Source organism: Urocitellus parryii, chromosome 3 (assembly GCF_045843805.1).
Source record: "Urocitellus parryii isolate mUroPar1 chromosome 3, mUroPar1.hap1, whole genome shotgun sequence".
Lineage (NCBI taxonomy): Eukaryota > Metazoa > Chordata > Mammalia > Rodentia > Sciuridae > Urocitellus > Urocitellus parryii.
The window spans coordinates 135977642-136004070 of record NC_135533.1 but is presented as its reverse complement, the minus strand read 5'-3'; the positions used below and the strand labels follow the sequence as shown (position 1 = coordinate 136004070).

Genomic DNA, 26429 nt, shown 5'->3' with positions numbered 1-26429 from the left:
TATGTAGTACTGAGCATGGAACCCAGTGCTTCACATGTGCTAGGCAAGTGCTCTACCACTGAGCCATAGCCACAGCCCTTTTTAATTTTTGTTTTTATTTAGAGATAGATTCTTACTAAGTTGCTCAGGGCTTCACCAACTTGCTGAGGTTGGCTTTAAACTCGTGATCCTCCTCCCCAGCCTCCCGAGTGGCTGAGCACCACCACACCCAGCAAATTTTAAAGTACTTATGTCCTTGGATCTGAAGTTTTGTTACTTGTTCCTGCCATGTCTTCACCTCCATATTACTTCTTTGCTTTTCATTCTTTTTTTTTTTTGTGTGTGTGTGTGGGGCGGGGGGGTAGTACCAGGGATTGAACCCAGGGACACATGGCCACTGAGCCACATCCCCAGACCTATTTTGTATTTTATTTAGAGACAGGGTCTTACTGAGTTGCCTAGCGCCTCACTGTTGCTGAGGCTGGCTTTGAACTCTTGATCCTTCTGTCTCAGCCTCCCAAGCCGCTGGGATGACAGGCACATGCCACCATGCTTGGCTTCTTTTCTTTTCTTTTAGTAACTTTACTGTGATGCAACACACACTATACCATCCATCCATTTGGAGTATGCAATTCAATGGCTTTTGCGTGTTCGCAGAGTTATGTGGCTGTCTGCTCCATGTAATCCCAAGTGTTTTTATCACCCCAGAATAAACCTCAGGTCCATTAACAGTCACTTTCCTTTCCCCCTCCCCCAGCACCTGGCAACCACCCATCTGTTTTCTGTTTTGAGGATTTGCTTCTTCTGGCATTTCATATAAATGAGAGTGTATAATATGTGATATTTTATGTCTGGCTTCCTTCACTTGGGATGATGTTTTCAAGGTTCATCCGGGTTGTAGTGTGTGTCAGTGCTTCGTTCTTTTTTATGGCTGAATAAGATTCTATTCCTTCATGTGAATATGCTGCATTTTATTTATTCATTCATGAACTGATGGACACTCGGGTTGCCCCTGCTCTTGGCTATTATGAAAAATGCTGCTATGAGCCTTCCTGTGTAATTTTTTGGGTGGATGTGTGTTTTCATTTATCTTGCATATGTACCTAGGAGTGGATTGCTACCTCAAATGGTGACTCCATGTCCAACTGTTTGAGGAACTGCCAAACTGAGTTCCATTCATATTATTTCTTTTTTTTTTTTTAAAGAGAGAGAGAGAGAATTTTTAATATTTATTTTTTAGTTTTCGGCAGACACAACATCTTTGTTTGTATGTGGTGCTGAGGATTGAACCCTGGCCGCACACATGCCAGGCGAGCGTGCTACCGCTTGAGCCACATCCCCAGCCCTCATATTATTTCTTGACTTGAATCAGAATCCATCTGGTGCTTCACGGTGCACAAGGCAAGATCAGAATTTCAGAGCTGTGGGCACCTGACAAACCCTCAGTTGTGGCTTTGGGATAGGGTACAGGACTTGTCATTCAAATAGCAACATCCCTTTGAAACTCTTAAAAAACATTCACAGAGGTGGGGAAGAGTCCCTGAAAGTTTGAGGCCTGGGCTCTGATGAGGGAATGAGTGAAGTTATCATAAGAGGCCTTCTGGTTGGCGTTATTCACACAGGGTATAAAACAGCTGGGAGAAAGCTCTGTGGCCAAGTGGCCCAACTGCGCAGGGGGCAGAACCTGACCATGGGGTTCACTACTCCAGGATAAAGAGGCAGCTGTTCAGATATAGTAACACCCCCTTGTCCATAGGTTTGCTTTCTGTGATTTCAGTTAGCTGGTGAGAACTGGCTCCAGAATCCATTGAATGGAAAATTCCAGAAATAATTCATAAGTTTTAAATTGTTTTTCTGAGTAACATGATGAAATCTTGTGCCATCCTTTTCCATCCCACCCAAGACAACCATCTCTCTACCCATTGTATCTGCTCTGTACACACTACCCCCCTGTTAGTTACTTCATAACCAGCTCTGTAGTCAGGTCAACCACTGTAGTATTACAGTGCTTGTATTCAGGTAACTGTTATTTTACCTACTGGCCCCAAAGTGCAAGTATAGTGATGCTGGCAATTGGATATGCCAAAGAGAAACTGGAAAGTGCTTCCTTTAATGAAAAAGGCAAAAGTTCTCTTTTTAATAATAATTTTTAAAAAGGTCAGGCATAATGGCACACACCTGCAATCCCAGCAATATAGAAAGCTGAGGCAGGAGGATCCCAAGTTTGAGGCCAGCCTCAGCAACTTAGCAAAACCCTGTTTCAAAATTAAAAATAAAATTAAAAGGACCAGGAATGTAGCTCAGTGGTAAAGAACCCTTGGTTTCAATCCCTAGTAACTGCGCTCCCCACTCCAAGAAAAAATCATATGCTCAGGTTACTAAGATCTATAGTAAGAACAAACCCTCTATGAAATCATGAGGAAAGGAAATGAAATGTACACTAATTTTGCTATTGCACCTAAAATCACAAAAATTATGACCAACCACTATCCATGTTCAGAGCTTAGTTAATATCGAAAAAATGATGATACAGGGTTCTGTACTATCTGTGGTTTCAGGCATCCACTAGAGGTCTTGGAATATATCCCTCAAGGATAAGGGAGGACCACTGTATAGTTCCAGAGGAGACCCAGGGCAGCTGTGAGGCCCAGGGGGCTCAGAGGTGTCTGCAGACAGGGCCATATCGTGACACTGCCCAGCCCCAAATCCTCTTTGCCTGACTTATTCCCTGAGCTGGGCCAGGGAGGCAGGGCTGGAGTGAGCAACTGGGAGGAGGCGTGGGAGATGAGCTGTGACCAGGGCTGCCTCCTGCTTCATTGAGGATGTTCTAGAGAGCATTGAATGTGGAGAGGAGGCTGTGGGCAAGAGGGAGAGTGCTCCAGCCTGGGAGTCTGTAAAACCATCACAAAAGGAAGCCAACCCCATCTGCAGCCTTCTTACAAGAACACCGAGTGGCCTCAGTTCAAATGTATCGGGTTCCTCTCCATTAAACAGGGAGCTTATAAAACTTAATTATAAAACGTAATTCAGAAGCCCTGGGTGTGCAGCTGACAGCAGGAACCACAAACCAAAGGCCTACCTGGGTCAGTGACAAGCAGAAGTAAAAATCCTGCATGAGGGACTCTAGCCCACCAAGGGCAGGCCGCCCTCAGGTCACAGGGGCTAGGTCAGCTGTACCATCAGAGGCCCCAATCCCTAAAAGTTGTAAATCAAGTGACAGATCATTAAATAATATCCCACCTTGGCCAAACAAATGCACAGTAACTACTAGAAACTGAGGACATGAACCAGGGCAGTGAGTGGTCATTCCAAGGAAGCCTGTGTGAGTTCTCAGAAATTCTTCCATGGCCCCATATTGTCCACTTGTCCATGTGGTACTTGCCTGAGCTCCTGCAACACCAGGCTAAGGCTGACTGAGTTGCTGCTAAGGCAGACAGCTCAACACAGGAGCTGGGCGTGGACCCGAAGCACCACACTCAGCCCACACCTGCCCCCCATCATTGTGCTACTGAAAATCACAAGGCTGGCGCTGGTTCCTTTTGACATGAGCATCACCTCCATGAACCCCTGTGTCCCAAGACAGTGGTTCTCAAAGGTGGGCCCCCAGGCAGCTGCCCTGGCATCACTTGGACTTGTAAGAAATGCAGATTCTCAGCCCCATCGTGGGCTTGCTGAATCAGACACTCTGGGGTGGGACCAGCAGTCTCTGTTTTACCCAGGCCCACATGGTCGTGTTGGTGCCTGATACGGTTTGAGAGTCCTTTGCCTTCAAGCTGGACATCCTGGCCATGGCCACACATTCAAATCACTGGGAGCTCTTAGACACTGTGACTGCTCAGACTCCACGCCAGACTACTTAAATCAGGATCTGGGAGTGGGACTGGCCCTCCGAATCTTTAAAGCTCCCCAGGTGACTGGACTGAAACGCTGCCTTAGCAGATGATGGGCTAGCCTGCGATAAAGGACAACCAGTCTTCTGTACAGGCCGGCGCGGCCTCCTGCTCCTCCAAAACCATCTTCATGCCAGGGCATTATGAAGGTGCTCAGCATGCCATTTCCATCTTGGAGGTTCCTCTTCCAAACATGGGCTTTGTTTAGACAAGTGGAAGCACCTGCCTTTGCAACCAACATTTGCAGAGGTGACTCAGGAAGGAGCTGTCAGGGATGCCAAAGCTGCCAGCTTCCTGCTTGTTGTGCAGCCATTCCTGGTCCATCACCGGGAAGAAGAAAGGAAGGGGTGGGTCACCTACTGAGTGGTTTGTGCTGAGAATGTTCCCTGAGATCTTTGGAACTCTGGGAACAATTAACTCAGGCACTATTCTATTGGATTCCATTTTGTCATCCTAGTCTCTGCTTCTGAACTAAGTTCAATTGTATATTACATTAATAATTTATATATATTACAATTTTACAGTTATAAATTACTATATCTAATTAATATGATATATAATTATATATTGTCACTTGTAATTACCTATGTTCTAATTAGCAATTGCATGGAAAATATAATAATCATAGAATAATTACTGTTTGTTGAGTGTTTACTATGTGTTAGGCTTTGTGTAAGCATTTTACATATATTATCTCAAGAGCCCAGTGCATATGTATCACTGTGTTAACCCCTTCTTCAAGGACATTGAGGCCAGGAATGTGAAGTAATTGCTCAAGGTCCCATGCATAGAAAATGGCAGTGCCAAAGTTGGAACCTAAGTCTCTCATCAAAGATTATACTTTCAGGGGCTGGAGTTGTACCTCAGCAGTAGAGCGCTTGCTTGTACGTATGAGGCACTGTGTCTGATTCCCAGCACCACATATAAATAAGCAAATAAAATAAAGGTCCATCAACAACTAAAAAATAAATAAAAATGATTATACATTTAGTTTCTATTGGTTCATAGTAAATAGTGGCATACACTATATTAATACAGTTAAAATTATATAATATTAAGATACTGTAGTATGTAAGTATGATACTGGGTGGTGTTTTATTTGTACAAAACTTTACACACATAATAACATGCAGTTGTATAAAACTTAATACGAAACAGTGTTATCCCTTACAGCTACTAATATAGTGTCAGTTATATTTAATTTGTATCCATAACCAATAATGTTATTTCAAAAGACCATCTCTAAAATGTTGCATTGAGAATTTGTGGCTGCTTTGAAAATACTGGGTGACAGGCTGAGGGTGCAGCTCAGCGGTGGAGCACTTGCCTAGCAAGTGGCAAGGTCCTAGGTTCCATCCCCAGCAGTGGGAAAAAAAAAAAAGTCCCTCCTTGGGCCTAGGTAGGTTGCCATGGGCTGCCTAGGTGATGGTGGTGGTGGCATAATCATGTGTCCTGTGCTAATGGCCAAAATGAAACCCTTATCAGAATGGCACTTAGGGCCTGGAGGCATTTCGTTTATCTCTGAGGAGGTGGCATTCCTGATCAAAAGGTAAGGAGGCCGAAGCAGCTCTGCGGAGTACCGTAAAGTTCTTGGGATCAGACAGCCAGCATCTGACAGTTCTTTTCTCACACAGATGGAGTGAAAAATGTCATGTTTTCTGTTTGCTTCATGCAGATGTGCGAGTCTAAGCAGCAAACGTCTGCAGGTGAACTTGCTGAAGCAAAGGGAGCTAGTGGGCTGTGGTGGTACGGGGGCCACTCAGCAACCATGGCCGGGGTTGCAGTGATCCAAGGGTCTTCAGAGTAAAAGGAAGCAGTCTGTGGGATGTGGGCTCATGAATGAAGCTGTCTCAACCAGTGGAGAGTGGCAAATGGAAAATTCAAAGGATGGTTTCGTGGGGCAGGAGGTGGGAGGTGGCCCCGGGAAAGAGGCACCTGAATAGATGCAAGGCACTGGTGACTTTCTTATTTAGTTGGGTGATGGCTTCTTGGAAAAAAAAAATTGAGATAGAATTCACTGACCATATACCTTTTAAAATGTGTAATTCAGTGGATTTTAGCATATTCACAGTTGTGTGAACAGCATCACAATCCACTTGTATAACATTTTCATCCTCCAAAAAGGAAACCCCAGACCCATTTCCAGGCACTCCCCATTTCCCCCAAACCTCCTCCCCAGCCATAGGCAACCACTTTTACTTTCTTTCACTATGAATTCACCAAATCTGGGTCTTTCAAAGCACCACTCCTACAGTAGTGGTGTTGGGGAGACTGGTTTCTTTCACTTAGCAGCATAATCTCTCATAATATATATTTTCAAGATTCGTTTATGTTGCAGCAGGTATATGTGGTTCATTCCTTTTTATGGCAGAATAATGCCCCACTGCACAGATGGGCCACCTCTCATTTCTCATTTGTCAGTTGATAGACATTTGGGTTGTTTCCATTGCACAGCATTATGACAATGCTTCTATGAATATGAATATTCGTGTCCAAATTTTCATGTGAACATAAGCTTTTGTTTCTCCCAGGCATGTACCAGGAGAGGGATTCCAGGGTCCCACAGGGGCTCCATGTTTCATCTGGGGAACATCTAGACTGGTTTCCACAGCAGCCGTGCTGGGTTACGCTTTTATCAGAAGCACATCAGCATTCCCATTTCTCCTCATGCTTGCCAACGCCTGTCTTTTTGATTTTAGCCATCCTGGTAGATATGAAGTGGCATCTCGATGTGGTTTTAATTTGCATTTCCCTAGTGGCTAATGACAAGTGAGCATCTTTCCATGTGCCTCTTGACCATTCATGTCTTCTTGGAGAAATGTCTATTCAGATCATTTACCCACTTTCTCATTGGTTTTGTCCATCTTTTTTTTTTTTTTTTAAATTGTGTTAGAAGAGTTCTTGGTGTTTACTGGCTACAAGTCCCTTGCTTGTCACATACCTGATCTACACATATGTCTGTGGGTTGTCATTTTGGTTTCTTGATGGTGTCCTAGGAAGCAAAAATATTTTTATTTTTGGTAGACTTCAATTTTCTCTCCATTTTTCTTTGGTTGTTTTGTGCTTTGGTGTCACATCTGTGAATTCTGACTAAACCAAAGATTCACCCTGATGTTTTCTTTAGGATTTCATAGTCTGGGCTTATACATTTAGACCTGACGAATTTAGAGCTCATTTCTGTGTGTGGTCATCGTGTTGTCTCAGCACCATTTGTAGAAAAGACTATTTTTGCCTATTGAATTGACATGCTGCCCTTGTCAAAAATCAATTGATAATGAAGGTGAGGGTTTATTTCTGGACTCCTAATTCCATTTCATTGAACCTCATGTCTGTCTGTCATGCTGTGTCTTGATTTCTGAAGCTTTGTCATAAGTTTCAAAATTGGGAAGTATGAGTCCTTCAGCTTTGTTCTTTTTCAAGGTTGTTTTTGACTATACTTGGTACCTTGCAATTTGAATTTTAGGATCAGCTTGCCAATTTCTGTGGGGGAGGGAGCCAGATGGCATTTTGATAGAGATTCTGCTGAATGCATAAATCAATTTGTAGAGTCTTGTCACCTTAACAGTATTAAATCTTCTAAGCCCTGAATACGGGAGGTCTTTCCCCTTCTTTAGGTTTTCTTTAACTTCTTTCAATAATATTCTAGAGTTTTTCAGAGCACAAGTTCATTGTTTCTTTTGTTGAATTTATTCCTATTTATTCTTTTGGATGCTATTAGAAATGGTATTTTCTTCCATTTTTCTGGTGTTTGTTGCTAGTATGTAGAAAAACACATGATTTTCACATATTGACCTCATACCCTGTAAAGTTGTTAAACTTAGATAACAGTTCTGGTAGATTCTAGTGGGTTCCTTCGAATTTTTTTATGTACAAGATCATGTCAGCTGCATAGAAATAGCTTTACTTCTTCCTTTCAAATCTGGTATTTTTATCTCTTTTCTCCTGCCCCGCCTTCCAGGTAATTTCCTTGGCTAGAACCTTCAGTAAAGTGTTGAGTAAAAGTGTTGAGAGTAGGTATCTTTCTCTTGTCTTGGCCTAGGGGGACAGTTTAGCTGTAAGGTTTTCACACTTGTCCATTACCAGCTGAGGAATTGTCCTGAGCCTTGTGTGTGGAGTGTTTCTATGATGTGAAGCATTAGTGTTTTTGTCAAATGCTCTTTCCTGCACTTAATGAAAACATAATATGGGTTTTTTTTGTCCTTTATTCTATTAATAATCGTGTTTAACATTACTTTGGGATTCAAATCTTAAACCAATGTTGCATTCTTGGGATAAACCCCACGTGGTCCTGGTGCATAGTTGTTTTTGTATGTTGCTAGGTTCAGTGTGCTTGTGTTCTATTGAGAATGTTTGCATCTAAAATCATAAGAGATTTTGGTCTATGGTTTTCTTTTCTTGTGAAGTATTTGCTCTATGTTTGGTTTCAGGGTAATACTGTCCATTATGGAATGAATTGGAAAGTAGTCTCTTTTATTTTGGGGGAGAATTTGTAGAAAAGTTGATATTCGTCTATAAATATTTGGTGGAAACCAGTGAAGCTATCTGGCCCTTGACTTTTCTTTGTGGAGAATTCAAAAATTAATGCAGTCTCTTGCCATAGGTCTATTCAATGGTACGGTTTCTTCTTGAGTAAGTTTTGGTCATTTGTATCTTTCTAGGCCTTTATTCATTTCATCTCAGTTCTCTAATTTGTTAACACCCGATTGTCCATCCTGTTCCCTTAGGCTTATTTTTATTTCTGTAGAATCAGTAATGATGTCATCTCCTTCAATCCTTTTCTCTTTTTTCTTGGTTAATTCGGCTAATATTTGTCAATTTTATCGACCCTTTCTATGACTAATAGGTGTTTGTTCTAAAAAATCACACCATGTAAGTTATACATATGTTACATATAATCTGTTGTATATATAAAATATCACACAGTAAAATTATAAAATTGATGAAAAGGGAATTATGGAGCAATTATTTGTCTTAAATTTACTAGGGATGGGGTCCTATCGTTGAGCTCCCTACTGAATTATTGACTTATTCAACTAAACCCATTTCCAATTTATTGAGGATTCTAACTTTAAAATACGACTACTATCTGCTTCCCATGACAAAGAAGTAGTTGATGCAGCATGAGATCCTTAGTTGAAAGGAGTGAAAAAGTGCTCCTGCCAGTCCTTGTAGTATTGACAAGCCTGACGGGGCTAGGGCAGCTCTAGTAGAGTACACAAACCGGGTGGTTACAACAACAGAGATTTTAATTAATTAATTTGGGTGCTGAGCATTGCACCCAGGGCCCAGTACCTGCTAAGACAACAGAAAATGATTATTCTCTCAGAATTCCAAGTCAAGCTTTCGGCAGGGCCACATTCTTCCCTGGAAAACCCTCAGAGGAGAATCCTTCTTTGCCCTTTCTAGTTTCTAGTGGTTGCTTGAAGTCCTTGCAATTCCTTGGCTTAAAGCTTTCCCAGTCTAGTCTCTGCCTCTCAGGACCGCCCTGGGTGTTCCTTGCCTACTCCAGTGTGGCCTCATCTTTGTGCATCTGTGTGTGTATGGGAGTGTCCCACCACTGAGTTACATACACTCCAGGCCTTTGTATTTTTTATTTTAGGAAAGAGTTTCACTTAGTTGCCAGGACTGACTACCAATTTATGATCCTCCTGCCTCAGCCTCCCAAGTAGCTGGGATTACAGGTGTGTGCCACAGTGTCTGAATGACCTTGTCTTACTAATTACATCTGCAAAACTTGTATTTCCAATAAGGTCCCGAAGGTTAGGACTTCAACATATCTTTCTGGGGGCACAATTTTACTCTAACAGACTTGTTCCAAGTTGACTGTGAATTTCAGTCTCTTCCTTTTCAGTTTTTAGAAGTATAACAACAAAGTGTCTTTCCCGTTTACCATGATCTTTTTTTCTTAAATTTCTTCCCTAGATTGATGACATGTTTAATGAAATCAAATTTAGTAAATACGTGGACACTGGAAAGCTAATTGACAAGATCAACCTACCAGATTTCTTCAAAATTTACCTTAACCACAGGCCACCTTTCGGTAACACCATGAGTGGCATCCAGGAGAGCTTTAAAGTTCTTGGTTATACCAATTCCAAAGGAGAAAAGGCTATTCAGAGAGAAGATTTCCTGGAACTGCTCCTAACTAAAGGTAGATACATGAAGGGGATCTCTGGTAACATCCTTGGGTTTTTCTAAGTAGGGAGAACCAACCTAGGTGAGACAGACCCCTGGGATCTCCATCCATCGTGAAAGAATAGTAATTTGAGAGCCTTTCAACCATGAAGGATGCTGTGACTGTATTCCATGTCCAGCAAGTGTGGGGTAAGGGGAGGGACCCTACATGGTTCATGTCCCAGCCTCCGGAAACTGCCAACTTCATCATCCTCACGTATAAAATGGGGATTCAAATGCCAGCTTATCACTCTCACAGGGCTAGCATCAGATTGGGATATATTCGGGAAATAAAACTGCGCCAAAGTAAGCTTTTATGTTTACCTGCTGTCTTCCACATTATTTTATGTGGGGGGTCAAGTGAGCTCTCTCTTGGAGGAAGGGGAGGTTCCTGTGAGTCTAATTGGGGGGTTCTGGTGAAGGGAACGTGAAGATAAAGCTGGGCAGTCTCTCTGCAAGTTGTCTTATTTCTCTCTACAAGCCCCAGCATATCTCCCTGATGGGAGCACACTTTTATCATCACTTGAGGAAGTGCTCTGACAGTGAATGGGACTCTCCTAAGTGCTTTGTGTGTAAAGAGAAGGGAATGGCAGAATAACTGAACACCTTAAAGAGTGGAAGCTAAGACCTTGGCTTGATGATCCCAAACTCAGATCTTGTGCTTGGCCCCCAGAGCTGAAAAGCCTCTTTTTGCTCTTTGACGCCCAGGTGAGCACATGACAGAGGAGGAGATGCATGACTGCTTTGCCACACTGTTTGGCCTGAATCCTGAGGGGTGGAAATCGGAGCCTGCGGCCTCGTCTGTCAAAGGTACTGGGGCCGGCTCTGTCTGGGCATGCAGCTGGTGGCTTACTAATTTGTTGTAGACTTAAGTGTGTTTATCTCTCCTGACTGGCGCAAGCCACTCTCCTTAAGACTGTGCACTCCACAAAGTCAGCCTGCTGGGAGTCCCACCTGAATAAATTATGAGGAGCCGTGTGCAGGGGCTCTGGCTGCCGACCAGAGCGTCTGCCCCTGCCCTCTGCTGTCCTTTTGTGTCTCCTGGCCTTGCTCTTCCCTTTAGTTCACCGACCTGTTCTTCATCCCATTAGTCAAGGGGTTTCTGCGTTAAGCGGGTGAACACCAGCCACTAGTAGAGGGTGCAGTGTGGCAACGGCTTCAAGACAAGACTATTGACAGGGAGACACAGATAAGGAGAGACGACAGCTTGGTGGTGACACAAGCCCAGCTTCAAGCTGTGAGAACATTAGAGTGCTTCGGGACGGTCCTGGGCTGGTGTGTAGCTCCATGTTAGAGCCCTGGCCTAGTGTCACCTGGCATACTAGAGCCTGCTCCCCCAGCACTCAGAAAATAAATTAACAAGTACATAAATAAATAAGTAAATGGGATCCTCCTTCATGGCCTTCCCCGATTCTCCACTCTCTCCTTTTAGTCCACTAGCCTGAAACGCTGCTTGAACTTACACTCAGGAGGAACCAATCCAAACAGCCCTTCTGGGCCTTCTTGGGCTGGAATGTCTCCAACAACACGCCCCAGTGGTCAGGGCTGCTACGTCCGTGCTGTGACAAAGTTTCCCTGCCTGTCTCCCTAATTCCACACCTTCTTTTATTGTCCATTCCCAGAATCTAAATTTTTAAAAATATTTATTCTTAAGTTTTAGGTGGACACAGTATCTTTATTTTACATTTATGTGGTGCTGAGGTTCAAACCCAGTGCCTCATGCATGCTAGGCGAGCGCTCTACCACTGAGCCACAACCCCAGCCCCCCTCCCCCAGAATCTAATTTAACAAAGTTCCTGAATACAGAAAATTCTGGAATTCGGTATCTGATGGCTACCCATTCCTTTGTGTACTTTGGATCTCAGAACATGGCTTTCCCGATCATTAGATATTTACCTTTTGTTTCTAGGAATCTTGAAACAGTCAATGATGGTCAAGGGTTTCTAGGAAAGATTGCAGAGATTTGGGTAAAGGAGAGATTTGAACTGGTTTCCACCCAGTGGTTTTCAAAGGGTCAAAGTCAAACCACAGCACAGAGCACCTCTTGCTCTTGTTTGGTGTCTCCCCTTGTGTTTTTGGAACGTCCTCTGTGTTAGAAGCCTCATTAGTGGAAGGCATTTGGTTTTCTCCTCTTTGGCCAGGCTCAAAAATTTGCCTCAAAGAAGAACTTCCAGACGAAATCACTGCGGAAATATTTGCGACTGAAATTCTTGGCTTAACCATTGCAGAGGATTCTGGATGATATGGTCAGTGAAGCTGTGAGGAATGTTTGAAGCACAAAGGACTTGGTGCGTGCATTTTCCAAGAAGCATTACTTTTTCTGCGTTTGTTTCCCTACCCCCACTCTAATCTTCAGAACATTTAGACATTAAAAGAAAATTTCTTTTAAGCATTGGAATTTGCTAAGTTGGACATTCCAGTGTTTCTGAAATAGAAAAGTGGGCGGAGACAAGAACAGCCCTAGCAGCTGGGTGTACATGGCGGCTGGACACCAGGGACTGTCTTCGTGCCTCATCTAAGGCAGTTCTTCCCGGATGGGTTTGCATAGGATACAGCGGGTCTCAGCCAGCAACAGACCTTCCTGTTGACATGAGTGGTCCAGGGAAATGATAGTCAGTGGCCCTATTCCCTTCCCCTGGAGTGTCACCTGGGCTCTTGGCCTAATGTGACTCAGTATGGATCAGCTCTGCCTGTTGTGAAGCTGGGGAGGAGGTGCTGGGTGCTCTGGGCTCCTGAGAGTCACCAACTGTGGCATTTTCTCAGCAAAAACCCAAGCAGTTGTGTGTGGCTGTTAAGAGGAGCACCACTAGCCATGCGTATCCCCGGTGGCAACTGCCAGAGGGAACACAGAAGCAGCTGGAGCCCTGTGCTGCACCTGGGCCAGAGCCCCGTGCAGCCCCACTCCTGCAGGCCAGTACCTCCCCTTGCACCGCAGACTAACCAGCAGGGTTGTGGTCGCTTCACCACCTCACACTCTGCTTGGCTTCAGGACAGATAGTGGGCAAAAGCAGGGGCTAGTTCCTCAGCTCCAAAGACATGTAGGGGACATCATCACTAAGTTCACAGTGGTATTTTGGCCTCAGAAATAGCATAGCATCACAGTGTAAGCAGAGGAAGGTTAGGGTTGATCTTAGAGCTTTGTCATCGTTTCTGAGGCCTTGGTCAGACAAACATGTCCAGTGCTTCCATCCAGCGTGCTCAGTCCAGCACACCCACACCCCAACCTGCGTGTTTCCCAGAGAAAGCAGCACCAAGATAAAGTGCCACTCTCCTAAGGAGCAGTCCCCAGGAGAGAAACCCAGCAGCAGCAGCTGCCACGTCCTGTGTTGAGCCTTCTCACTGCCTCGTGTCCAGTTGGAAATTTGGCATAGCGAGAGTCTTTGGAACACCCTGGAACATGGAACGGAAGGAACCATCTGCCCAAAACCAGGCTGTGTCACAGCGACCTTGGGGCAGATGGTGCGAGCCAAGGTTCTGTAGGCGCCTGCTTGTTAGAGCATGTCACCAGGGCTCTGCAACCTCGTTTACATTTTGTTCTTTAAAAAAAGCACAAAAATAAAAACAAGCTTTATACATCAATTTTGCAGCTGCTAAGGACTTAGGAGATATATTACCAAGCCAGATAAAAAGTTTCCAGGGACATTTTAGGGAACAGGAAACTCACGAATGACTTGTTGTTCTCTTTAAAAAATAATTCAGAATTGGACAAGCATGGACACCAATCAGGGGCTTCTTTCATTAAATCTGGTGCCCTTCCATTTTGATCTTATCAACTACATATATTGGAACAGCTGTCTTGAGCAGAGCTGACTGGGATCAGTTGGACCCGGTAGAGTTGGGACCACTGTGAAACCCAGGCTTCGATGCTCTTTCTGGGCTGATCCAGCTGTGGTGGAGGGAGGCGAAGTCCTGGTTATGTTGGTTCATCTAGGAAGGCCAAAATAGCTGCGACTGTAGGATGGGTATCAGTGGGTTCCCAGCCCACTTCCAGCCCAGCCTGGCAGGGCCCTTCCCACCTTGAGACCTCTATCAGCAGGGGCCTTGGTTTTATTGCCTCTTGACTTCTTTGACAGAGGCGGAGTTAGACAGTGTCCCCTTTTAACCCCTTGAAGGTCCCTGCACTTCCCACCCCAGACAGACCCAGCCTCAGAGAAGAGCCTGGGCACCAGCACCCTGGCCCAAGGGAGGGGACGGGCAGCACAGAGAGCTCAGAGTCTCCAACAACAGGAATGGCAGAGCGGGGACAACAGCAGGGGACAACAAAGAGACAAAAGACAGTGTCACTGAGCTTGTGTATCAAGACTTAGGGACCAACCTCTAATACCACCCAAAAGCACATTGTGATGTTTTTATAAAGTGACCACGGTTGACAGCAGGGCCTCTGGGTGGTTGTTACTTGAAGGTCAAGAACACGGGGACTAGCAGTGGCCTTCCATAAGCACTGAGAGCCTCCCCCAGCCCCAGGCCTCTCCCCTCACCCCAGGCCCCTCTGAGGGTGACCACTGTGGAGGCTGCTGACTTGCAGACTCGCAGACTCGGCTGGGCTCCTGTTCTGTGTCGTTCATGGCTCCCTGTGCGCCATGCGGGTGGCTGAGCCCTTCAACCTCAGTTTCCTCCTGAACAACTCCTGGGTGGTTGTGAGGATTAAAAGAGACAGTGCAAATAAAGCAATACTGGCACAGGGTAGTGCTCCAAATCTGACAGCAGCTATTCTTATCACAGGCAGAGACTGTTCTGGAGAGCGGGGAAGACATTTGGAGAGAATTAACCTCTCCCAGCTCCCGAGTTTGAGCATTGCTTCACACCTGCTCAAACTAGGGTCTCTCCTAGTTTTGACCATGGGCTCTGAGTAAGTTCCTCTGAAATCATTACATGAGTGAACTTGAAACTTCAGTCCTCTTTTAACAGTTGACTTAGCTTTTGAATCAAAGTGAATTTCAGGTCCTCACAGGGCCCTCTGCACCAGGATTGGCAAGCTCTCTATAAGGGGCTTGAGAGTCAATATTGAGGCTCTTTGGGTCAAATGGTCTCTGTCACAACTTCCTAGTCCTGCAGTCATGGCACAAATGTCACTTAGATACTACAGGAAAGAGTAACTGTGACTGCTTTCCAATCCAAGCTTTATTTATGGTCACTGAAATTTGGATTTCATGATGATTTCCATGTATCATGACATATGCTTCTTTGGATTTATTAAAGGTTTTTTGTTGGTTTTAGTTTTGCAGTACTGGGGATTGAACCCAGGGGCACTCTCTCACTGAGCTACATCCTCAGAACCCCCCAGAACTTTCTAACAAGAGCTTGTTGAATTGCTGAGGCTGGCCTCAAAGTTGTGAACCCCCTGCCTCAGCCTCCTAAGTTGCTCAAATTACAGATGTGTGCCACCACCAACAGCTAGATTTTTCAACCACTTTAAAAATGTGAAAGCCATTCTTAGCTTGAGGGCCACACAAAACCAGACCACAGCCCGGATTTGTCCCAGAAGCTGTAATTCACTCACCCATGCCCTCTGACAGATTTTTACAAATACAATAAATCTGTGTAAAATATCTGGCCTCTACTCTTCAAAAAGTGTCAAGGTCAGGACTGGGGTTGTGGCTCAGCGATCGAGCACTAGCCTAGCACGTATGAGGCCCTGGGTTTAAGCCTCAGCACCACATAAAAATAAATAAGTAGAATAAAGGTATTGTGGCAACTACAACTAAAAAATAACATATTTTTTTAAAGTGTCAAGGTTATGATGAAGATAAAAGATTGAGAACCTGTAAGGACAACATGATAGCTAAACATAACCTGGGAACCCAGATCTGTTCCTGAAACAGAGAAAGGACATCGTTGGGAAAACCAGTGAAATGCAGATCTGCACTGGTGTTGATTTCTTGGTTTTGGTAAATGCACCATGTTTTGTGAGACCTGTTCACCTTGGGGGAGCTGGCGGAGGGCAGGTGGGAATGCTGTGCTATCTTGGCACTTTTCTGGAAATCTAAAAGTACTCCAAAGCTGAGTACCGTGGTGCACACCTGTAATCTCAGGAGACTGAGGCAGGCAGGTCGCAGCTTCCAGGCCAGCCTGGGCCACTCAGCAACCCCCTGTCTCACAATAAGCAATAAAAGAACTGGGGAAGTAGCTCAGTGGTAGAGGGCCCCTGGGTTCAATTCCCAGTACAGCAAAATAAATAAAGTAAAATCAAATAATTCCAAAATAAGAAGGGTGAAATCTGTGCCACTTTTCTAACTCAGTTCCCCCAGATTCTTCTCCACCTCTTCCCGCACCTTTGCTCTCCTGCAAACACTCCAGAAAAAGCTGACGCCACAGCCTCCCTCGCTGCCTGTTCTGCACAAACCTGGCCTTTGTGGGCTTCAAGGTGATGCAAACCAAAAGGGTCCCCCTCTAAGCACATGTCCTCAGGCTGAACCAGCCTGGTGTTTTCTGCTTGATCATATCCTCTAGGGATTTGGCCCACAGTTCCCCATGTGCAGCTGTTTCACAATTGACTGTCACAAACAGACACAGGGCCCTGGGAGTCAACGGCACCTTGCCACCTACTCAATGTCATGTGACCACCCTCTTCTACCTCAGCTAGAAGGAATATGAAGGAAAAGAGAAAGGATGGACAGAAAGGAGGGAGGAGAAAAGGAAATGGTAGAAAGAGAGAAAATACAGAGAAGCTGGGGACACAGAGTGCGTGCTCAGCACATGTGAGGTCCTGGGTTCAATCCCAGCACCCACAACAAAAAGACGTGTGGACACAGTACCTTCCATGTGACCTTAACGGGTGCTTCCACCAAGGCAGCTCTCGCCTTTGCTGAGTCACAATGGATGTTTCTCCACGCCCAGGTGAGATTCTTTAGGCCCAGGCAGATGATTGTCCAGCTGGGGTCTCACGCAGTGGGAGAGGGCTGCCTGGCACGTGCAAAGCCCTGCCTCAATCCCAGCACCGTAGAAAAGGAAAAATAATTGAAAAAAGTAAGACCACTGTCCACCAATGACCTCATTTTCCTTGAGAGTTTGAAATTGGTGGTGCCAAGAGGTGGCAATGGGGAGGCCCAGGACCCACATCTCCCTGACAGGAAAGGGTCAAACCACTCTCTCTCCCCTTTTCTCATGGATTCTACTTTCATAGTTTGGAAGCCACAAAACACATCCCCACAATCGTGATATTTGGTTTTGTGAATTCTCACTCTTTTAAGCAAGTTGGGGTGTTTTCCTTGGTGAGGGGGGTGGGTTGAGTTTAATTTTGACAGCTCGCATAGGCTCTTGATGAACCGTTCGTACAGCATGGACGTGCCTGGCACCCAGCCGCGTGGCTCAGCGTGTTTGCTCTGGGCCCTCAGGTCCCCGGCCAGGCTCTGGAGCTGAGCAGATACAGATGCCGGTGTCACACCCAGAGAGGATGGGGAGAGGGGCACACGTCCTGCTCAGGGACAGCCGCTGCCCCTCTCATTTCTTCATCTATCATCCAAGAGCAACTGACTTTACTCATGGTCCGCTCACAGCTGCTGGGCATTGCGCAGGGCTGGCCAGCTCTCAGAGAGCTTGTGCTAATCACTGATCCTCACATTGGGGTTCCACAGGCTCCAGAGGCGGCCTGCAGGGTCCACAGTGATCTCTAATCTCTCTGCTTCCTTCATCACCCCCGCCGTGTGCTTCTTCCCCATGAGTCTGAATGTTTTCATGTGTGAAATGGGCAGCAAGAAAGGAGGCAGCCAAGTTCTCTGAGAGGAAAAGCCGGCCATTCTCATTTTCTTATAGGCAAAGAGCCTTGATGTGGGGTAGGCTGTCACTTGGAGAATCCCAGGAAAAACGACAAACGAGTCACAGGTGGTGCCAGCCCTGTCTGGTGTGTTCTTCCAGTGTGGATAGGAGGTGTCCCCAGTGCTCCTGTGTTAGTGCAGGCATGTTCAGAGGCAAAAGGATTAGATTACGGGGCTGCAATGTACTGGGCCCATCCTAGTTTGAAGAACTGACTGGGTGGTAACTGCAGGCAGGTGGGGTGCGGCTGGAGAAGGTGGGTCCCTGGGGGCGTGCCCTGGAAGGGTGCATCTTCCCTATGGTTCCTCCCCCTTTTTCTCCGCTTTCCTGGCTGCCTTGAGTGGAGCAGCCTTCCTCCAACACACCCGCCCACCATGATGTCCTCCTACCTCACCTTGGGCCCAGAGCAAAGGAGTCACCCCACCACAGACTCAATCTCAGCAACCATGAGTCAAAATAAACTTTTCCTCTTCTAAAAGTTGTCATTGTCAGGTATTTTGATGAAAAACTGACTAACATGCTGTCCGAAGGTAAAGGAGCTCGCATTTTGTTTCAGTCCCGGGCATGTGCCTCATGTCCTTGAAGGGATGTCTTTTCACCCCTCTGAGTTTCCCTGGGATTGCAGCTATATGTGAGGTGGGCGTGCTGGGACCAAACTTAGGCTCCACGTGTGCTAAATACATGCTCTATGCTGAGCTACACCCCAGCCACAGCATTTTTTGAAAATGGAATCAACAGCAGTTTTCTCAGTGGGTGTGTATCAGGTCAGAGTCACTGGTGATTGCCAGGCACAGCTGCAACAGATGCCTGCAGCTTACCCCACCCCACAAGGTCCTGTTGGTCACCTCTACCTCTCTGTGCTAGGAGAAATGACAAGATGGCAATAACTTGTGGTCTACAGATACTCGAACAGTGACTGAGTGTCAGCTGTCTGTGTGCTGCTTGGTGTACTGAACCCTGAGATACAATGTGACACAGAGCATGGTCCTTGACTTTGGAAGGTTACATTGTAGAAAGGGAAGCAGGCCTGTCAATCATCACTACAGTATCTTGCAATATGATACAGGGACAGAGCTGGTGGGGTAGGGAAGAGGAGAAGATCACAGACGGGAGAGGAGAAATTACAGAAATGAAGGAGTGAGGATGGGAGGGAATAAGAGATATTTGAGGCATCCCAAGCCATTCTGAGGGGTGCCCAAGGAGCAAACCAAAGGAGCCAGTGGTTACATTATGGATGTCCTGAAGAATTAAATCCAGGAGGTTAAACTAGATTCAAGTGAAGGGGGAGATGAGGATTAAATATGCATTTTAGGGGTAAAGGGCTAGGTGATGGGCTTGTGGGGGCTGGCGAGGGAAAGCGGGAAATAGTGAAGAATCTATTTTGTAGTTCAGGGGAAGGCAAGGATTGCAGTAGGAGAAGTAGCATTTGGGAAGAGTAAGACTAATGAAGATGAAGAGGCAGCTTAAATGTGATATTGATCATAATCTTTGGTTGGCAGTAATAGAAGTTGGCTCTGATTAGCTCAAGTGGAAAGGGGCTTTATTTGAAGACTATCAGGTCGCTCAAAGATTCAGTGGAGAGTCTAAAGAGACAAGCTGTCTAATAGGCAGGAGCCAGAGAAGCCTGGGGTGGCAATAGTACCCCCTCCATATGCACTCAACCCTCCAGTCCCCTTAGGCTCCCCAGTGGAGAGTCCCTTCTCCATGGCCCCTACATTCCCTCAAAAATGAAAACGAAAATCAAAACCACTTTACCTCCACCAGGAGGGCTAAATAAAAAAGACTGACAATAATAAGTGTTAATGAAGATGTAGGAAAGTTGGAAACCTCTCATTTCTTGCTGCTGGGAATGTGAAATGATGACACTTTGGAAAGCAGTTTGGCAAATCCTCAAAGTGTTAAACAGAATCGCCATATGATCCAGCAATTCCCTCCCTAGGTATGCAGCCAAGAGAAAGGAAATACACATTCACACAGAAACCTGTACATTAATGTTGACAAGAGCATTATTCATAATAGCCAAAAGGTAGAAATAACCTAATGTCCATCAATGAATGGAAAGATAAACTGTGGTGTGTCTGTATAATGGAATATCACTCAGCCATGAAAAGAAATGAAGAAATGGTACGTGCTGCAATATGGATGAGCTTGAAAACATACTAAGTGAAGGCAGTCAGATGCAGGAGGCCACACAGGTCATCCCATTTATATGGAACATCTAGGCTACAGTTTGGATCTGGATCATTCCCCAAGACCATGTGGTAAAGGCTTGGTCACCAGCCTGTGGCGCTTCTGAGAAGTGGTGGAACCTTTAGAAGGTGAAGCCTAGTGGGGGAAGTGAGGTCACGGAGACATGCCCTTGAAAAGGATATTGGGAACCCAGCTCCTTCCTTTCTCTCTCCTTTGCTTCCTGGCCACCATGAGGGGAACAGGTTTTCCTCTGCCACATGCTTCCACCATGATGTGCTAACTCATCACAGACACAATAGCAATGAGGCCAAGTGACCGTGGACTGAAACTGTGAACTAAGTAAAACTTCCCTTCTTTTAAGTTGTTTATGTCAGGTATTTTGTCACAGTGACAGAAAGCTAACACAATCCAGAAAGTAGATTATTGGTTGACAAGGGCTAGAAGGGAGGGAGAAGGTGAGTGACTGCTTAATGGGTACAAGGTTTCATTGATGAATTATGAAAATGCTCTAAAATTGCTGTTGATGATTATTGTATAACTCTGTGAATACACTAAAAACCACCAAATTACATAATTTAAAAGGATACACTTTATGAAGTGCTCAATAAAACTGTTACTTTAAAAAATCAACTAGCAGCTGGGCACCTGTAATCCCAGAGACTTGGGACGCTGAGGTAGGACAATTGAAAGTTGGAGACCAGTCTCAGAAATTTAACAAGACTCTAATCAACTTAGCAGGACTCTGTCTCAAAATAAAAGTAAAAAGGGCTGGGGATGTAGCTCAGTGGTAGGTGCCCCTAGGTTCAATCCCCAGTATTAAAAAAAAAAAAAAAAAAAACTGGTTAGCTGGGTATGGTGATGCACATCTGTAACCCCAGTTACTCAGGAAGCAGAGGCAGAAGGATTGCAAGTTCAAAGCCAGCCTGGGTAACTCCACGAGACCCTGTCTCAAAATGAACAATTACAAGGGCTGGGGATGTAGCTGAGTGGTAGAGCACCCCTAATTTCAATTCCCAATACTGGAAAAATAAAATCAACTAGCTAGACATCCAACCATACCCATCCCTGGGTGAAAATACAGATGGGCCCCTTTAGCTCTGTAGTGTGGCTTGTCCCCATCGCCAAAGGCTCACCCAGAACTAGGAAGGGCATTTGTGTGCTGGAGAGTAAGGGAGGGAGAGGCAGGCAGCTCCTAGATTCCTGACCTGAGAACTCACCAGGCCTGAGGGATTCTAGCTTTACTGGGTCAGGACCAGACTTTCTGTATTTAATCATTCAATGTTAGAGGAGCATTTGGGTGACATTACCTCATCTTCTTACACATTGGTCGTTCAAAGCCCTTCCTGTCTACTATCTCTTTTTGTTTTGCTTTTTGGTGCTGGGCCTCGAACCCAGGGCTTCACACATGCTAAGCACATGCTCTACCACTGAGCTACATCCCCACCCTTTTTTGATTTTTGAGACAGAATCTTGTTAATTTGCCCAGGTGGACCTGGAATTTGTAATCCTCCTGCCTCAGTCTCCAACTTGCTGCTGCAATTTGCAGGCCCACACCTGGCCCCACAGTGACTAATTTCAAACTGTCAACACTATAGTGCATACGGAATGGGGAAGCCCAGGGACCACACTATGGGTAGAGCTTAGTTCTGGCCATATCTCTGCTAACTGGGCATGTGGCTACTTGATTTTAGCTTTTATTTATTTTTTTCCTAATAGAGGGAGGTGGCGCTGGGCATGGTGGCACACGCCTATAATCCCAGTGGGCTGAGGCAGGAGAATCTGAAGTTCAAAATCAGCATCAGCAATCTAGTGAGGCCCTAAGCAACTCCTAAGCAACTTAGCAAGACCCTGTGTCAAAATAAACAATAAAAAGGGCTGGGGATGTGGTTCAGTTAAGTACCACTGAGTTCAATCCTTGGTATTAAAAAAAAAAAAAAAGTGGGGAGTGGCCTGGATGGTCTATTTCATCTTTCTGCCCCTTTCTCAAAGGAAGGGACTCTATTCCACTTTGTGGTTGGAGCTTTCTCTGCACACTCTTCCCCCTTGCTAGGCCTGGCTAATGACCTGCTCCCATAGCCATAGAGCACCTCTGTTTATGAAAGGGACATTGCTGCTGCTGTTGCAAGTTGCTAGGCTGCAGAGAAGCCCCAAAGCTGGGCCTGCAGTATCCTCCCAATTACACATCTCTACTCCAGAGATGGAAACCTCCTCCACCCCACAGCGGTGCACCAGCCTCCACCCAGAAGAACGCTCAATGGCAGAAGTGGAATAAGAGGTGAATTTAGCAACTCAGGGTAGGAGAGTAGTTTGACTTCAGACTCTAGTGTGGGCCTTCCTAATTCTGGCAATCACACAGGTCCTGAATTTAGCTTTACTTTGTGCCCACGCTGTTCCAAGTGCTTGACAAATATTGTGTTTAATCTTCATAACAACCCTATGAGGTAGGTGTGATTATTTTCATCCCCATTTTACAGATGAGGTGAGCGTTTAAGCTGTTTAACTAAACACACTTTTGTAACTTTGGAATCATCTTTTACTTTTTTTTTTTTTTTGTACTGGGGTTTGAACCCAGGAGCCCTCTACCACTGAGCTACATCCTTAGCACTTTTTATCTTTTATTTTGAGACAAGGTCTCATAAATTTCCCAGACTGGGCTAGAACTCACCATCCTCATGCCTTAGCCTCCCAAGTACCTGGGATTACAGGTGTGTGCACTATGCCCAGCATCTTTTGCTCTTAACATGTCTAGAATATTAACTTTCATAAGACGGTTTGAATCCTAGTTTCTGGCAAATAGTTGCTCAGAGTAACTCTCAAGGTGAGAGTAACTAAACAGCTAGGAAGAACATTTGAAAACATGCTAAAATGCTGACAAAATAGTAAGAATTTAATAGGCCAAAATGGGGGGATAATGCTAAAAGATAATCCAGCAAGGAAGCCATGTTTACCCTGCAAATATTTGCCAACCCTAGCATATTTGAACTTAACTGTTTTGTGGGGTGAGAGGTCAGAAAATTACAACCTGGGGGCCCACACCCAGTGGGAAATCCCTCCATAATAATTTGGGAGCCACCTCCCCCAGTCAGGTTTCCCCAATGTGTGATAAGCTGGCAAATGTTCAACAATCAGCTCTGGGTAGGGTTGGGGAAGAAGGGTCCTGATGTATACAGTGTTCCAATTTCCATAATGTAAATATTCCCACTGTGGATGATTTCAAACTCTCAACCTGAAGTCCCTGGACACAGAGCTCAGAAGCTCAAGCCCATAAGTCAGCTACAGCACATTATAGACGCCACCCTCAGAGGACTGTCTGTGAACCAGTCTCCGCCACTGCACAGGCTGCACTTGCATCAGCTGGGTGGTCAGGGAACCACAAGCCCTGAACTTGGATTTTTGTAGTCCCACATTAGCAGTGACCTCAGGAGCCTGGCAGAAACAGATGTCAGTCATCTTTGGAAGAAGGCCTCAAATTATCCCTATAAATAAATTTTAAAATACAGTGTCCAAGCTAGGAGTGGTGGTATATCACCATACCTGTAATCCTAGCTACTTGGGAGGCTGAGGCAGGAGGATCACAAGTTCCAGGCCAGCCTGCGCAATTTAGCGAGACCCTGTCTCAAAATAAAATTTAAAAGGGGACTGAGGTTGGTAGAGGGCTTGAACATACGGGATGCCCTAGGTTTGATCCCTAGTACCACATAATAAATAAATAAATAAATGCAGTATCTAGCATAGTCAAAGATAATCAGGCATATAACAAGGAAATATGACACCATGAGCAAGAACTAGCAAAAACAGATCCTCAGATACTTCAAAATATTAGAATCATTGATCACCAGATATAAAACAACTGTATGCTTTGTTGAAAAAATAATTTTAAATATCTCATGGCCAGAAACTATAAACTGTAAAACAATTTTTACAGAAACTGTAAAAATTGACAAACTACGTTTATAAAGAACATTTGTAGAAGCTGTATGGTTTAGGGATCAAGAACAGAAACACTTCAGGGGTCATACAGGTACCAGAGATGAGTCAAGTGGCTGGATAAGCACTCTGGTGACTGGGACAGCTTTGTCTGTAGGGCACAGAGCTCCTCACGTCCAGCTGATTGGTGCCCTGTGGCACTTGAGGCCCTGTGTGTGGATCTAGAAGTCTCAAGAGAAGCTGGATATTTGTATTTCTTTTTTTTTTTTTACAGATTCAGAGGTTGAATTGAGGGCCTCATGCATGCTAGGTAAGCACTGTATCACTGAGCTATACCCTCAGCACTTTTTACTTTATTTGGAGGCAGGGTCCAACCTGGAATGTGTAGTTCTCCTGCTCAGTCTCTTGAATAGCTGGGATTATAGCTGTGTGTCTCCACTGGGCCTGGCTTGGATTTCTTTTTATGATTGTGAAATACATGTAACATCAAACTTCCTGTTGTAAGCATTTTAAAATGTACAATGCAGTGACACTTAAGACATGCACAATGTGATGCAATTGTCACCTCTATCTAGTTTCAGAACTTTTGCATCATCCCAAAGGGAAACCCCATGCCCATTAGTTGTCACTGTGCGTCACCCCCTCCCCTCAGTTCCTGCCAACCACCAACCTGCTGTCTTTGTGGACTGCCTGTTCTAGATAACTCACATAACTGGAATCATACCATCTTTGTCCTTGTGTACCCTGCTTTCAGTTAGCATGTTTTAGCATGTCAGGACTTTTTTTTAGCATGTAATCATTCCCTTGAATGACTAATATTCCATTGTGTGGATACATGCATTGATCAATTCATCAAATAGTATTTATATTTTTGACATGGTGTCTTATTTTAAATCAAATATAGCTGAGTGCAATGACACACACCTATAGTCCCAACTATCTGGGAGGGTGAGATGGAAGATCCCCTAAGCCCAGGAGTTCATGGTCAGCCTGGGCAATATAACAAAACCCATCTAATAAGAATAAATATATATTCTACAACTATTGATTTATATACCATTTTTATTTGTTCTTTTTTATTTATTTTTGTGGCACTAAGGATTGAACCCAAGCAAGCTAGGCAGGCACTCTACCACTGAGTCCAGAAATATATATTTTTAAAAGTTCTCTGTGGCCCAAAGCACATATGGATGGCTAGATGCAGTGAAAGGGCCAACAGCACGAAAGTTCTGATTTGTGACCCACTGTTACTATTGGGTTTGCTTGAGATGGAGTCTCCCTATGCTGCTCATGTTGGTCTCCAACTCCTGGGCTCAAGTGATCCTCCTGCCTCAGCCTCTGGAGTAACTGGGAGTACACAGCACATAGAACCAGGCTGCTGTCAGGTAATTTTTCCCACATAAATCCTCAGGATGCTTCTCTGAGATAATTGTTCTTCTCTTCACTTTCATGTTGGGAGTTTGCATTTCAGAATGGTAAAAGATATGTCTAGGAAAAGGCCCACGGTCTCTCACTCCATTTCTGTCAAAACCAAAACCACAGGGAAAACTTCTTGGTACTGGAATGAATGAGAGTCATAGGTTACAGCCTATGGCTGCAACCCTGAACTTCCCTGAGACTCAGTTTCCTACCCTGAAATGACTGGTATTGGGTTAATTCATCTCCAGCACAGGGCTTGCTCACATTAGGTCACTCTTTTCCCAGCATCCATCTGGGCAGGCATCCAGTCTGGTCCAGGCTTAGCTGCAGCTGCACACAGAGACATGGCACTTGGTTCTCCTGACCCTAGTAAATTCTTCCAGAGCTCCGTCCTAGCGGCTGGAGAAATGGAACGATCCTTAAAAGTCTTCCTTGTGGGTCGGGCCAGTCCATTTTACCTTCTACCGTTATGTGTGCAGTGGCAGCACCTGGTCTAAGCTTGGTACTTCTGTCAGAAGCGACTTACGGTTAAATTGCGGTCCTCTGACAAGCCCCAGCGAGGACCCCCTCACCTTATCTATGACAGGGCAACTTATCTCTGGAGAAAAGAATCCCTGTGACAATGATGATAATCATTAGGTTCCAGGCACCTTTCCTAGAACCCTAGTTTTCCAAACGGGCGTAGCATGCAGAGCGACGTCCTGGCTCATTTTTAAACAGAGCAGCGGGCCAGGAGAGAGCGGTATCTCTCAACTCTTCTAAGAGCACCTCGCGTCCCGAATCGCCACCTCCAACTCTCAGAAGTCAAGAGCACCGCAGGAAACTCGCATTATTGCATCCGCTGCCACAAACCCCGGGCAAGGCACTGGCCAAGCTGGCTCCAGGAATGCGCCCCCTCCGCGGCGGGCCACCCAGCCAGACTGCCGTCCCCGTGGCACCTTCGGGCCTCCGAGTGAGTCCCCGCCCCCTCCTTGTGCCGAGGGTCGGGGTCGCCAGGCGCCCCCCGTCGCCTCCAGGGAATGGGGTCGGGTGGCTCCCCGGGGTGGGCGGCGGCGGCGGCGCTGGCGGCGCCCGGAGGCCGCACTGCTGGCGGCCGCG

General features: G+C 45.4%; 1 protein-coding gene across 1 annotated transcript in view; it reads left to right on the top strand.

Annotated features, from left to right (window-relative positions):
• Positions 1-12285, top strand: part of Cfap251 (cilia and flagella associated protein 251) — a 65826-nt gene extending 53541 nt beyond the window's left edge. The window contains exons 21-23 of the mRNA XM_026403016.2: positions 9792-10020; positions 10752-10853; positions 12185-12285. Of these exons, the coding sequence (XP_026258801.2) occupies positions 9792-10020; positions 10752-10853; positions 12185-12285 (432 nt within the window). The remainder of the gene's footprint in view (positions 1-9791; positions 10021-10751; positions 10854-12184) is intronic.
• Positions 12286-26429: the final 14144 nt, after the last annotated feature.